This window comes from Quercus robur, chromosome 7 (assembly GCF_932294415.1).
Source record: "Quercus robur chromosome 7, dhQueRobu3.1, whole genome shotgun sequence".
Classification (NCBI taxonomy): domain Eukaryota; kingdom Viridiplantae; phylum Streptophyta; class Magnoliopsida; order Fagales; family Fagaceae; genus Quercus; species Quercus robur.
In genome coordinates, this window is record NC_065540.1 from 10,543,753 (window position 1) to 10,557,541 (window position 13,789).

The 13,789-nt window shown below is 32.9% G+C and overlaps 1 protein-coding gene across 1 annotated transcript; it reads right to left on the bottom strand.

Annotated features, from left to right (window-relative positions):
• Positions 1-3,050: 3,050 nt before the first annotated feature.
• On the bottom strand, positions 3,051-6,968 carry LOC126692179 (vacuolar protein sorting-associated protein 55 homolog). The gene is made up of 5 exons (XM_050387688.1): positions 6,913-6,968; positions 6,764-6,815; positions 3,772-3,811; positions 3,599-3,683; positions 3,051-3,379 (listed from the first exon to the last, which is right to left on the bottom strand). The coding sequence occupies exons 2-5, from the start codon at positions 6,794-6,796 to the stop codon at positions 3,196-3,198; spliced, it is 342 nt and encodes a 113-aa protein (XP_050243645.1). The 5' UTR covers positions 6,797-6,815; positions 6,913-6,968; the 3' UTR covers positions 3,051-3,195.
• Between the last annotated feature and the right edge of the window lie 6,821 nt (positions 6,969-13,789).

Genomic DNA, 13,789 nt, shown 5'->3' on the forward strand with positions numbered 1-13,789 from the left:
TTTTGCGATCACATGTGTGATACTATGTATAAGATGCGGTTTGAAGTCGGTATATTTTTCAAATTTCGGGCTTCTCCTACTCAGCCCCAAACTAATTTTTCCCTTTTTTTGGGGCCAAGTTTTAAATTATTGAGCTAGTTTTTCTTTATTTTGGGTTGACTTTTTCTGGTCAACACTTGCTAGGGTTATTAAACTTTTTTTAAAAAAAACAAGGGTTATTAAACTATTAATAATATATTTAATATTAAAAAAAATAAATATATTAATATATAGAGAGGGTGTGGTGCGATGCGGTTATACCATTTTGCGGACAGTTTTTGCGGTTTATGCGGTTTGGTGAACACCCCTACTCTTAATCGTCAAACTAATATCGGTTTTTGGTGTATGCGGGAATTGAACCTTATATCTCTTATTCAACCATCAAAGACTTTACCAGTTGAGTTAATTGGAAACCACTTTGGATTTATTTATTGGTAGTGAATAAGAATACATTTACACTTTTTTTTTTAATAAAAAGAGTTAAAAAATTGGAATATATATAAACAAACAAAACCACATAAAAATATATTTAAATCAAATTTTTACAACATGGGGCCAGGTCCTAGCTATGTTGTTGAAGAAAGATTCCTGAGGTAGGCTAGCCCAGGCAGGTCTTTTCCTCTTTACATGTATTGCATTTGCCTGGCAATGGCATATCCTCATCCTCAACCAGAGAAAATTCTCGCCCATTTCACACCGTAAATCAGTATGCATTTTCCTTGCAATGGCCAAGAACTTGTCTAGAGACACTTATCACTATATCAAAGCACGTGAGGTTGAACAATTGGACGTATTTGAGCACGTGGGAATTGCATTTTCTTATTGTCTTACACTCCGACAATATTTCATACTTTCTTACATTTTTTTTCGAGGTGACAAATTGTATTTGATTCTTTCTATAGAGTAGTGTTAACGGCAAATAGCTTTATGTCATTATTTCCAATCCCCTCATCAATTCATATCAATTTTTTATTAATTAGACCCTACAATAAATTATTTTTAACGACACTTTACAGTATCCATTAACATTTCCCTTAGATGAATAAATGTAGAATTGACATCATTGTATTGGATATCAATAATAAACACATTTTTCAACAATGGTGAAATTATTTGTATTATTGGCTTACTATTTCTTTATATATATACAGTAGGGGTTTTCTTAGGACCATGAGTGATTTTGTTTTGTTATACTCACATATTCTTATAAATAAAACGAATATTTATAAGTACTTTTCTCACATTAGTACAAAATTCTTTTAGTTCTCATACAACGACAAAAACTATGCTACCATTTATAAGAATTATTAGACATTTTTACATCTCTTTTAATAATGTGAAATTAATCTTCTTAATACGATTTGTTGTACTTATTATTTTTCCAATCAGTGTGGGATTCCAAAAATAACAAGGAAACTATATGTTAAAGTTATCCTCTCATAGTTTTTTTTTTTTTTTTTTGAGAAAAAACTCATAGCTAAAATTAACAAACACTATTACCATTTTTTTTAAAGATAGAGTATTTCTTGTTGAGTGGGAGTTAATTTTAAGTTTATGCTTATGAATCCTTCATTTATTTACTCATAAAATTATGAAGGTAACAACTATACCAAGTCAAGTAGTGTTTGATTTTGATTAAGATATCTTTGATCAGATCAAAAGAAGGCTTTTCTTTTTCTTTTTTTTCTAATTCTTTTTTCATTTTTAAGTCAACATTTTTAGGATGTACTTAGCTAGATATACAAGTATTTGCCACAATTCTAATATAGAAAAGGATGCATAAGACAGACTTAGGAGTCTCCAGTTGACTTACCTTACAACTTACAAGGTTTATAAGCCTAATTCCGGAAGACTTGGGTAATTGAGTTACGCTAAAGACAATAGACTTTACCTATAATTCTTTAGAAGTTTTAACAATTAATGGAAAAAACAATTCTACTATAGAAAAGGATGCATAAGACAGACTTAGGAGTCTCCAATTGACATACCTTACAACTTACAAGGTTTATAAGCCTAATTCCGGAAGACTTGGGTAATTGAGTTACGCTAAAGACAATAGACTTTACCTATAATTCTTTAGAAGTTTTAACAATTAATGGAAAAAACAATTTCTAGCTACTCCATATGGCTTTTTTTGCTGGACTTTCATGCGTCTCTAATAAGTCAGAACTCAATCTCACATCAATCTATTCTATACAAAGAGCAACGTTTTTTTTTTTGCAATCTCAGATATTATTTCTTCCTTTATTTATTTATGTTTTTTTTTTTTTTTTTGGGTCGTGATTGATATTAATTGGCGTGTTGGTGAACGTATATTTGACTGTGTCAAGAAAAGGTTGAAGCCCACAATCCAAGCACGTCCACAAGAACTAATCCCATATCGTAATTTACTTATCAAAAAAAAAACCCATATTGTAACCATATTCAACTCAATTGAGCCCATAGTTTAACCATATTCTTCCTGTACTCTTGATCAGCCCAGATATCAGATTACAGTGGGCCATCCAGAATATAGTAGATTTTTTCAAAGCATTCAAGTCCATATCAGCAAACACAAACGTCTAGTGTTTACTCCGGGGATTTTTTATTTTTTATGGAAGATATATATTAAGCACACAAAAAGAGGAACTTGGTTTCTTAATAATACATTGCTATGGAAGCAAACATGGTGAAATTCTCACTAGGCAAAGCATCATTTATTATATCTGCAACTATAAATTTAATCACATGGAAGGAAGAGTTAAACCATACAAAGTGGTATAAATATTGTTCTGTATTTGATAGGTTTTGCTAGCTTTATGGAGCATTATAGATTACCAAGAAAATGTTATTACGGACAATTTTTTTTTATTGGAAGATGTCCGTCACATTTATAACAAAATGAAGCCCTTAAATTTTATATATCACAAGGTTAAAAGGCAAAAATTACATATCAAACACAACTCCCCTGTCGGTAAGAAACAAAGTAATGGTTCATCAAAAAAAAAAAAAAAAAACAAAGTAGTGAGGGATTAAAGCAAAACACAAGTTGATTGAACTGCCTTGTACATTGAACAGATTTTACAAAGGAAATTTTTTCTATCTTTGCCCATGTATTTACGCCATAATTTTTACATGATCACTGGGGTAAGTGTTCAGCACCATGTTTGATGTTTATCACCAGTCTTCTTCAAGACTAGCTCGGTGGAAACACATGACAGTGCAAGCAAAAATGAAGAAGGATGTGAACTCGATAAGCATAGCTCCTGTCTCAATCATATGAGCATGTCTAAGGATAATAGGAATCGCAATGCTCCCCACAGCTGATGCTCCAGTCATAAATTTGGCAGCATCTATCCAACTGCATTATATAATTGACAAACAGAAAAGAAAATTATAAAAAATAAAATAAAAAAGTCTCAATTGGAAGCAGAATGAGATAGAGTATTAAAAAGGCCACTACCTACGAAACATACACATGTATATCAAAGTTTCATTTACAAAGTTTATACACGGATACAGGTTGCATCATGAAAAAAAAATTAAAATGTTAAAAGGGCTTAGTTTAAGCAATACTAACCCCCCACCATCCCGGCTAGTCAGAAACTGAGTGGAACCACCTCCAAAGAATAAGCAAGGCATAGGCACCAGCACATACATAAGAGCTGCAGGTAAAATAAAGCAAAATCATCAACCTTTAAAATGTACCCAAAATCATAAATAAGGTAACCAACTTGCAATATCCTCACTAACCTGATAACATGGGCCACCAATTGCTGTATATTGCACAAGCCTATCAACAGCGAAGAAAAGTCAAGCAATAAATAAAAATAATAATTGAGAGACCCTGAATATATTTGGCATAAATAGCTCTAGTATTTTCTTTTATTTTAGGAATCCCTCTCTGTGTGATGCATCACTAAAATCATTGGTGATAACATCATTGCTGATAAAAATGCCAAGTAGCAAAAGGTAGAAATTCACTTCAAATATGAGAATATGAGATGAATGCTAATTTAATAAAACATTTCATAAAGGTGTTTTGACTTGGGTCATAAAGTGACTTAAGTCTCTAGATTTTTGATACTATATACTCTAAACTCTAAAGTGAAAATTATTCTATTTGGGAAAAATTCTAAGCACATAGGAGTAGTCAAATAGTTTAAAACAAAAGTAGGGAAAGTACATTATGCACCCAATATATCTCGAATCCACCATTTCACCCTCACCCGATTCTTATAGAAGTTAAGAAGTGTCATTTGAGCTAGAGTTCTTAATCAAATATGTATAAGAAGTACTCCTGCTAGTTTCCATCTTCTAAAACATATCCTGGGCAGAAATGTGCCAGAGCAAGAAAGAAATTCAAATATCCAAAGTTCCTTTCACAATATAAATTAATCATTATGAACCTAATAACCATATATGAATCAAATTGTATTGGAAAGCTAATAGATAATAACCAAAGTCCTTTGAGAGGGGCAAGGAACTCAGCTTTAAAGCATACTCATAATGACTTTTTCAGCTACTCCTTTTTCTAATTTGACATTTGACATAGGTCACCAGAAGAACACCCAGTTAGTTATGTCAGCCAAAGTTCTTTGCAAAGGGCAAGAAACCCCGTGTTATAGCAGACTCATTGTAACTTCTAGTGGTACTCCTAATCCATATACAAATTGGTCACCAAGAGAACGTCCATTCAGTTTTTAGTCAAATTTTCCTTTCCAGAGCATACTCAACAACTTGATGTAAAGTGAGGAGTGGCCAACAATGTTTAGAGAAACAACCCAACAGCACACCATTGAAATCCTCAGTGACTAATGCCCCTCAGTGACAGACGAAAAGATATCAGTAAGTTAAGTCCACATTATATCAGTCTTAAAAAAATCTAGAGTAAGATTTCATACCCGATGGACCATATCACAACTAAAGAAGTAAAAGGCCAAAGCACCTTGATACTCTCCCAATGGCTAAAGCCTCCAAGTCAACTCAGCTAAATGTTTATCCCATATAAAAAAGGAAAGGCTTCTCAAACAATATTGTGATATTTGGCTACCAATTTTTGTACCAAGGAATGTAAATGAAGTAATGAACCATGCTAAACAAAACCAAGCCACAATGACCTTTTAACTTCAACTTGGCTGGGTTGAACATGGGCCCAAAGCACAAGCTTGACCAAATGCTTTGTAAGCCATTAAGATCAATTCAAGTATGTTTGTCAAGCCCAGACTCAGTCACAACCCAAACTGAGCTTGCATTAGCCTAATCCAAGGTTTATTCAGCAACAATCCAACAATATTTTCTTCACTAACAAAAGTTGGTGATTTTGAAACTTTGACTACCTGCTAGATTTATTATCTGCTTACCTTTCTTTTCTGTGGTGATATCTTTAAACATGCTTGAAGGATTGTTTGTTCAAAGCACAAGGCTACCGTTCAAGAGCATAATCAAGCTGAAAATGCAATCTTTAAAGGTGTTCACAAGCATCCTCGAATTGTGATAATCTTAGAAGGAGAGGCTACACTATAGTGGATTCATGTTGCATCTGCTGGTGTAGCGGGGAAGCAGTGTATCACCTTTAGCTTCATTGCAGGGGGGGCTCATCAATTGTGGAGTTTTGTATTTAGATCTTTTGGAATCTCTTGGGTCTTACCAGAGAATGTGAAGGAACTTTTGTTTGGTTAGAGGAAATGGATGGGAAAACACTCGTCGGATATTTGGTACTTGGTTCCATTATATTTTATGTGAATTATTTGGCTGGCAAGAGCCAAATAGTGTACGTTTGCAAATATGGAGAGTATGGGGTACCAGCTCCTAGCCTCTTTTTGGTACTTTTTTGATTGATCCTGTGCATAGGGTTTCACGAATAGAGATTCCATTCGTGTTTATTGAATCTCTATCTTTTTGTACATAATTTTTGGTTTTCTTTGTAATTCTTTAGGCTACTTTGTGCTCTTTTTACATGTAGTATTCTTATTTCAATAAAAATTTTATTACTTATAGAAAAAAAAAAAAAAAAAAAAAAAAAAAAAATGGTGGGCACTCAAGAATGGAACCACTTTTTTTTTGGCGCGGGGGGGGGGGGGGGAAGAGGGTTTTGAACTGCTCCAAATTTTTTATGTTCAAAGAAAAATTTAGCAAAATATAAAGGTGGTCCTCTCATACAATCCCATCCTAGCTTAGCACCCCCAATGCTAAAATCTAGTTCCACCCTTGGGCAGCGTGACATATTCATATCATAACAAACTATATTTTGCATTTAATCAAGATTTGTGTATAGTTTTCTTAGAGTTTCCTACTTTTACTCAACTGATTTTCAAGTACTTTGCAGTTTTGCACTTTCACGGGACTGCTCGCCAACAAAGTAATATCGAATAAAGCACACCAGCATTGCCCAGATTTGAAGGGTCTTCACACGGATTAGAATACCTTCTAACGAACCCCAAGGATATCATATTCACATGACGTGTTTGAATTTGTACTAGGATCTCAGAAAAAAGAGACAAACTCTAATTGGCTTCTTTTTTTTTTTAATTACAATTTGAAAATGGCAAAGGATTCATAATTCCAAGATGTTTTACAGGTATCAAATGAACAAACCAAAGAAAAAGAAAAACTGAACAGAATGCAGAGGTAACATGCTTTTATGTCAATAAACTATACAAGATTACAATACCATTATTTATATGATTAAAAAAAAAAGGATAGAGCACAACAATCTTAAAACCAGTCAGTTATGAAAACATACCAGAATCTGTAACAAGATGCTAGATGAAAACATAAAAGCAAGCCCAGCAAGCCTGCACATTAAAACAAACAAAGGAAAATTATGTTCAATTTTGCTTAAACAGCACACAAGGCCATAATCAAAATCCCAGAATCAAAATCTCAACTTACACTGCATAGAACAAGAACAATTCAGGAATCCCAGCACATCCACGCACCACAACCAAAATTACAAATGCACAGCAAAAAAAAAAAATTATTAGTACCCAACAAAAATTAACCTATCCTCCATAATCCCAGATATTATTAGCAGCCAAAACCCTAATATCCAATTCAATTTTGAGAACAACAAAAATTGAAACCATAAAAGTAGTAGAATTAAGGAGTTGTGCGCGTGATCGAGGGGTGCGAGGGAATTTGTACCTTCGATTGTCATCGCCATTTTCGGAAGAGGAAAGCTCTCTCTGTCTCTCTGTCTCTCTCTCTCGCTTTTGTTGAAGAAAGAAATAGGAATAGCGAAGAGATATGCGAGAGTGAAAAACCCAATAGGAGTTTTTTGCCCGAACCTGCTCGGGTAACTTTTTCCTGCCAGTAACTCCTCGAGTCTCACCGGCGACTCACCTTCACAGGTCAATAAATTTTTATTTTATTTTTATATATAGGACAGTTCTTAACTTTTTATTCTTAAAGATTTTTAGGTTGTTTCTATTTTGACTACATAATTTTTAGTTTTGACTATTTATGTTTTGATTTTATTTTTCTGTTGATTTTTTGTATTTTAAAATTTTTTGTCACGGTTATAAAACTAAAAATTTAAAATATAAATGGTTAAAATAAAAACAATTCCAAATTTTAAGAACCACACAAAATGTTTTAAAGCTTTTTATTATATATATATAATATAAAAATTATACAACAGTTTAATCTAAGTGTATATGCATGTGAAACTCTCTTTTGAAGAATTGAATCTTAAGTCTTACCTCTCACACCCCACAAGTACTTATACTTATAAAATGACTTCTAGATTGGTACGATTGTTAACAATTTCACATGAGTGTATAACTGAGTCCAATTAAATATATGCCTTTAGCCTTTGACTATACTATTATACTTTTGCCCTTGATACACTTTGAAAATTCCATAGATTGATAGTAGGTGATATGCAAAAGTCTTGTTGGGTTAGGCTGGAAGGCTTTTTCAACCCAATCCAAGTATGTCAAGTTGAGAAATTCCCAACCCATTTGGGTTGGGCTGGTCGATGGATTGTGTTAGATATTTCTTTTTTCTTTTTTCTCTTTTGGTAAAATGTTAGATATTTCATTTCTTATAAATAGTTGGTCTTTTATCAACTATTTAATTACTTTTTCAATAAATTATTACAATTCACATAATATGCTTAAAGTATATTATAAGTTTTCAAATTCATCAAAGCTAATTCTCAAACACCAAAATAATTCAAACGAAAATGTTAAAATAATGGTATTAAAGTAAATACTGTGTGTGTGATGAGTCGGGTTGGATCAGATGGGTTGAAAATACTTTCAGCTCGAACCTAACCCAACTTTAGGCTTAATATAAAATTCCAACATAACCCAACCCAACAACCCACAAAACCAACCCAAGGTGTCAAGCTGGGTTGGGTTAGGTCGATTTGGTTGGGTTGATGGGTTTGATGCACACTCCTAATTAAATAACGTGATAAATGAAAATATTAGGATCTCTGAAGTTACAATATGTCATTCAAGTTCATTAATCCTATCACTTGGATGTCCCCGTAGGAAACTCCTGACATCACATTTTTTAGCACTAATCACAACATAAGCAATTGTGAATAAAAAAATGTGTCTCTAGACTTATCGATTCTAGTCACGTGACTTTTTCACAATTTAATAAAACAACATGTTTTGATTGATGTGCAAATGTATTACAATAATTATAACTTATCACCTTAAGGCACGGTTTTCAAACCCAGATTGTTTAAAAAACTGTAAAAGAAAAAGGTTCAAGATCTTTGAGATAGGACCGAAGTCGAACCGTGATGACGTTATAATTAATATAATAACAATTTTAAATATCAATAAATATATTAAATTAATAAAATTGAGAATTTGACTAAAATAATCCAAATAAATATAAAAATCTATCTTGCAAATATATTTTTCATATCATAATTTTCATAAGATAAATAAGAAATATTAAATTTTAAGCAAATATAAATAAATATTGAGTTTTTATTTAAGAAAAGAGTATGATAGTCTTTTGCTTAAAAAAAAAAAAAAAAGTATAATAGTCTAAAATTTTCAACCGATTATTATATCTTTTTTCTTTTCTTTTTTTGGGGAGAAGAACCGGTTATTATATCTTGTTCTCATAGGATATTTTTTCCTAACCAAGAAGTCTCTTGTTTTAGTGGGCGGACAAACCAAGAAAGCTAACAAAGAAAAGTAAATTAACATAAAATGTAAAGTGCTCAACTTCCAAGAATGTGTTGGCAGCCCATCCTCCACGCAAAGTGCTTAAAAGTTGGCAAAGTGCTCTTATCTCTATTTTTATTTTTATTTTTCCAAAAAAGCTTACTGTTCCCACTCCATCGGCCGGTCTAAACACAAACTTTTCTATTTTTTTTTTTTTTTTTTTAAGTTGCTACTGCAGTTCTCTTCATCTAGAGAACATTGTAATAACTTCAAACCATTATTTTATCTTAAAATAATACCCGATTGAATAAAAAAAAAATTCTTTCTCTTTCCTCTTCATGTCTTTGTTCATCTGTCTCTTTCTCAAACAGTAACACAATCAAAACACAAATATAATCTAAAATCAGAATAGAAACAACAGATCAAGAACAAGGAAAAATACAAATTTAATTAGAACAACAAATCAAAAATCTGTTCGGGGGCCTTTTTCGGTTCCTCGGCCACGTGTGTTCTATTGGAGGGATGACCTTACTAGGCCCGGGTTCTTTTTGGAGAGTTGCCTCCGGAACTCAACATTTGGCCACGTGGTCCAATGGTTACAGGTGTACTTTTAAGCCTATAAGACCATTAAAGCCAAAATTTAAGAATCACAATAATTGTCGAATAAATATATAATATGTGTTTGATATAATAGCTCTGATTAGTAGTTGTAATAGTAGTTGAAATATAGTATTTATTCAGAAGTAAAGTAATCATTTACTTAATGATATAAATTTAAAGATATGAAAGCAAAGTCACTTATATCTAATGGTTTGCAACTTAACTGTGTAGCATCAGTGAGCTGATGGGATTCCAGCAGAATGCTAGCGGTAGAGGCTAGTTAAGTTTGCCCCTCTTATCATGCATTTAAATGAGTTTAAGCCTTGGTTAATAGTTGTAATAGTAGCTGGAATAAAGTAATATGTATTTAAATGTGAAATAATTATATACTCAATGATGTAAATTTAAAGATAAGGAAGCAAGATCACTTCTCTCTGATGATTTGTAGCCCCAGCTGTACAGCTTCTGTGAGTTAATAATATCCCAGCAGAGAGGCAGTTTGTCATGATAACTTCACGATTGAGGGGGAAAAATGGGTGCAACAAAAGGGAGAGAGAGTATGTCCAGCTATGTGTAGGGCCTGGTTAAACTTGCCACTCTTATCATGCACTTAAATGAGTTTTCCTTTTGACAATGCTCTTTTAGTTGTTGTGAAGTTATGAAGAGTATTACCTTTCATGAGAAGGGTTTTTGCATGGAGTGTTTGTGCCTTCTAAGAGAAGGGCTTTATGTAAAAAGTAGTTGTGCCTTCTAAGAGAAGGTTTTTGTAAGAAGTAGTTGTGCTTTCTAAGAGAAGGGATTTGATATGAGATTTTAGTGCCTTCTAGGAGAAGGATTTTAGTAATAGAAATTCATGCCTTCCATGAGAAATGCTTTTAGTATGAGTGTTTAATATCTCTTGAGAAGTGTGGAGATGGTAAAAGATATGGATGCTTTGTGGGATGTAGTATTTGTAATATGTATGATATATGGAAGTATGAGAGATATGGAAGTTAAAAATAGTAAAAATATAAGATTATAACTGCTGGAGAAGTTGTAGAGATTGCTTTCTAAAAGGAAAGATTTTGTAAGAGAAGAGTATGGAGATGTGTTTAGGTATTTGGAGATAGGAGCAGTAAGATTGATATAGAAGAGTATTGAGATGTGTTTATGAGTAGCAAAACAATAGAATTTCAGAGTGAGAGAGTATGAGAGTGGAGCTTAAAAGAGTTGTGGTGTGTTATATGTAATAGTGTAGTAAGTGTGTATGAGATTATGTAAGAGATGTGAAGAAAGAGATGTTTAGAGATATGGGCAGCAAAATATATGTATTTTCAGAATATGGAGAGTGAAATAATGAGTATATGAGAGTAATAGTATTGTAGTGTGTTTAGCAAAGCTGCTGAGATTTTCTGTAGGGATGGCAACGGGCCGGGTTTTTGCATACCCGGGCCCGACCTGCGGGCCAAGACCCGCGACCCGGACCTGGCCCGATTATTAATCGGGTTTTTTTTCCGGGGCCCAGACTCGCCCCGTCGGGCCCCGCAGGCCTCGTTTAACTGCTTGGGCCCAAATCTGGCCTAACCGATTTTTTTTTTTTTAAGCCCAATGAGTTTTTTTTTTTGCCAGATTCAAGGCATTATTGGGCAGCCAATTCAAGCCCATTAAGATTTTTGACATATGCAGCCAAATCAATCCAAATTATAAGTTAATCATAAATCAATAAATCATAACTAAAATCACCAACTAAACATAAAAATAAAATAAATCCAATAAGTCCAAGAACTAAGTATCACAAGTCCAACAAGTTCAAGAAATTAAAAAATAAAAAGTTACAAAACAAATCCCACAAATCTAAGAAATTACAAAATGTCTTAACCTACAAACCAACAAATTAAAAAGACTAAGAAATTACAAAATGCTAAAATGGCTTAAAATAATTACAAACCAACAAATTAATCCAACAAGTTTAAGAAATTAAAAAAGGCTACTAAATTAATACAAAATGTCTAATCATCCATAATTGTGACACAACTCTCATCCTCTTCATTAGGCTCTCCATCATCAAGAATTGATTAAAGTGTACAATCTCCAAACATAGTTGAAGAACCTATAACAACAATAATTAAAGAATGGAATAAACTTCATCAAATTGTAATTAGCAAATATAAAAATACAATTTTAATTTTATAAATAGAAATTCGACAATTACTAACCGTTGATTTCACTCCATAACCAATTCTGAGTACACATCATTGCCTCTATAGTCTTGGGATGTAGCCTACTACGATGTGGACTTAAAAGTCTCCCACTAGTGCTAAAGGCCGATTCTGAAGCAACAGTTGTGACAGGAATGGCTAAAATATCTCTTGCAATCCTTTGTAAAGTAGGATATTTTAGACCATTACTTTTCCACCATCCCAAAATATCAAAATCTTTACTCCTCTTCAACACTCCCTCATCAATGAAATGATCAAATTCCATTCTAGTACTTCTATGTTTTTTTGAACTACTTGAACTATTATTCACAAACTCATCAAAAGATGACATTGCCCCACTCAACCTAAATTTCATTTGTGCCACAGGGCTTAAAGTACTAGCAGGAATATGAGAACTTCCTTCATTATCTACAGATGACTCATTTATATCTCCATACTCATCAAGCAAATCATAACAAAGATTCTTAATTTTTTCAATCTCCAAATTAGAATTATCACCATAAATGTTAGGATAATAAAATTCTAATAACTTCATCTTATATCTTGGATCTAAGATAGCAACAATAGGCATAACAACACTAACATTAGCCCAATAAAAATTAAACTTAGCAAGCATGCTTTCTGCCATCGTACTTATCATCTCATTTGAAGACACACTCCATTCATTCAATGCAATTTTCAACTCACACACCAAATTAAAATACATATTAGTTGTGGGGTACTTACGACCAGAGAAAAACTTAGTCGCACTATGAAACAACTCCAACCTCCCACAAATATCTTTGGCTAACTCCCAATCATAATCAAATGGTAAACAAGTATAAGATATTTCACATTTAGCCAAATGTGAGAAAACATCTTTATAAATCAATGCAGTAGAAAGCATTAAGTAAGTTGAATTCCAACGAATTTTACAATCTAAGACTAATTCTTTGGTGCATTGAACACGCAATAGACGTGCATTTTCTTCAAATTTCTGCCTTCTTTTTGGTGATCCAGTCCAATAAATCACACTATCACAAATCCTTTCAATACCATCACCAATAAGAGACAACCCATCTTGAGCAATCAAATTCAAAATATGTGCAGCACACCTCATATGCAACATAGACCCACCCAACATAAAAGAATTAGTATCAAGTTTATTCAAAAGAAGTCTAGTCATGGCATCATTAGTACTACAATTATCAACAGTTATTGTAGACAACTTCCTATCAATGTTCCACTCTAAAAAACAATCAACAAGGACTTCAGCAAGGACATCTTTCGTGTGTGGAGAAGGAACATAAACAAACCTAGAAAAATAATATGAATAATTATAACATAACTCAATAAACATTCTAAATGTAAAGTCTTTAACATTCAATTTATAGATAAAAAAAAATTACCTTAGAACCCAGCTTTGCAACGTCCAAGTATGATCAATAAAATGAGCGGTAATGACCATAAACCCTCTCTTTTTGTTACTTGAAGTCCACATATCGGTTGTAATTGCCATCCTACTTCCAATCTTGTCCGTCATCTTCAAAGTTTTCTCCCTCTCATTATCATAGATTTTAAGAATGTCACTCTTCAAAGTATTTCTTGTGACAAGTTTAAACATAGGTTGAAGATCAGCCACAAATTCTTTAAACCCAATATGGTCAACCATTGAAAGATGATATTTATGTAGGATGACCATACGAGCAAGCTTATTCCTAACTCTAACTTGATCAAATTGATAAGTATTCAAACTCATAGTTCCATCCACCTTATTTTGTTGTTTGATTAAGACTTGTTGTCTCATATCCCTTATACCTTTAAATTTCATCCGTGGACATCTTGCTAAATGATTAC

What these genes read in the sequence shown, in the direction of transcription:
- LOC126692179 (XM_050387688.1), bottom strand. Translation starts at nt 6,796, where the DNA reads ATGTTTTCATCTAGCATCTTGTTACAGATTCTG. An exon ending in TTGGTGGCCCATGTTATCAG is followed by an intron (nt 3,684 to 3,771) that starts GTTAGTGAGGAT and finishes TTTTACCTGCAG; the next exon opens with CTCTTATGTATGTGCTGGTG. An exon ending in ACTAGCCGGGATGGTGGGGG is followed by an intron (nt 3,380 to 3,598) that starts GTTAGTATTGCT and finishes TATATAATGCAG; the next exon opens with TTGGATAGATGCTGCCAAAT.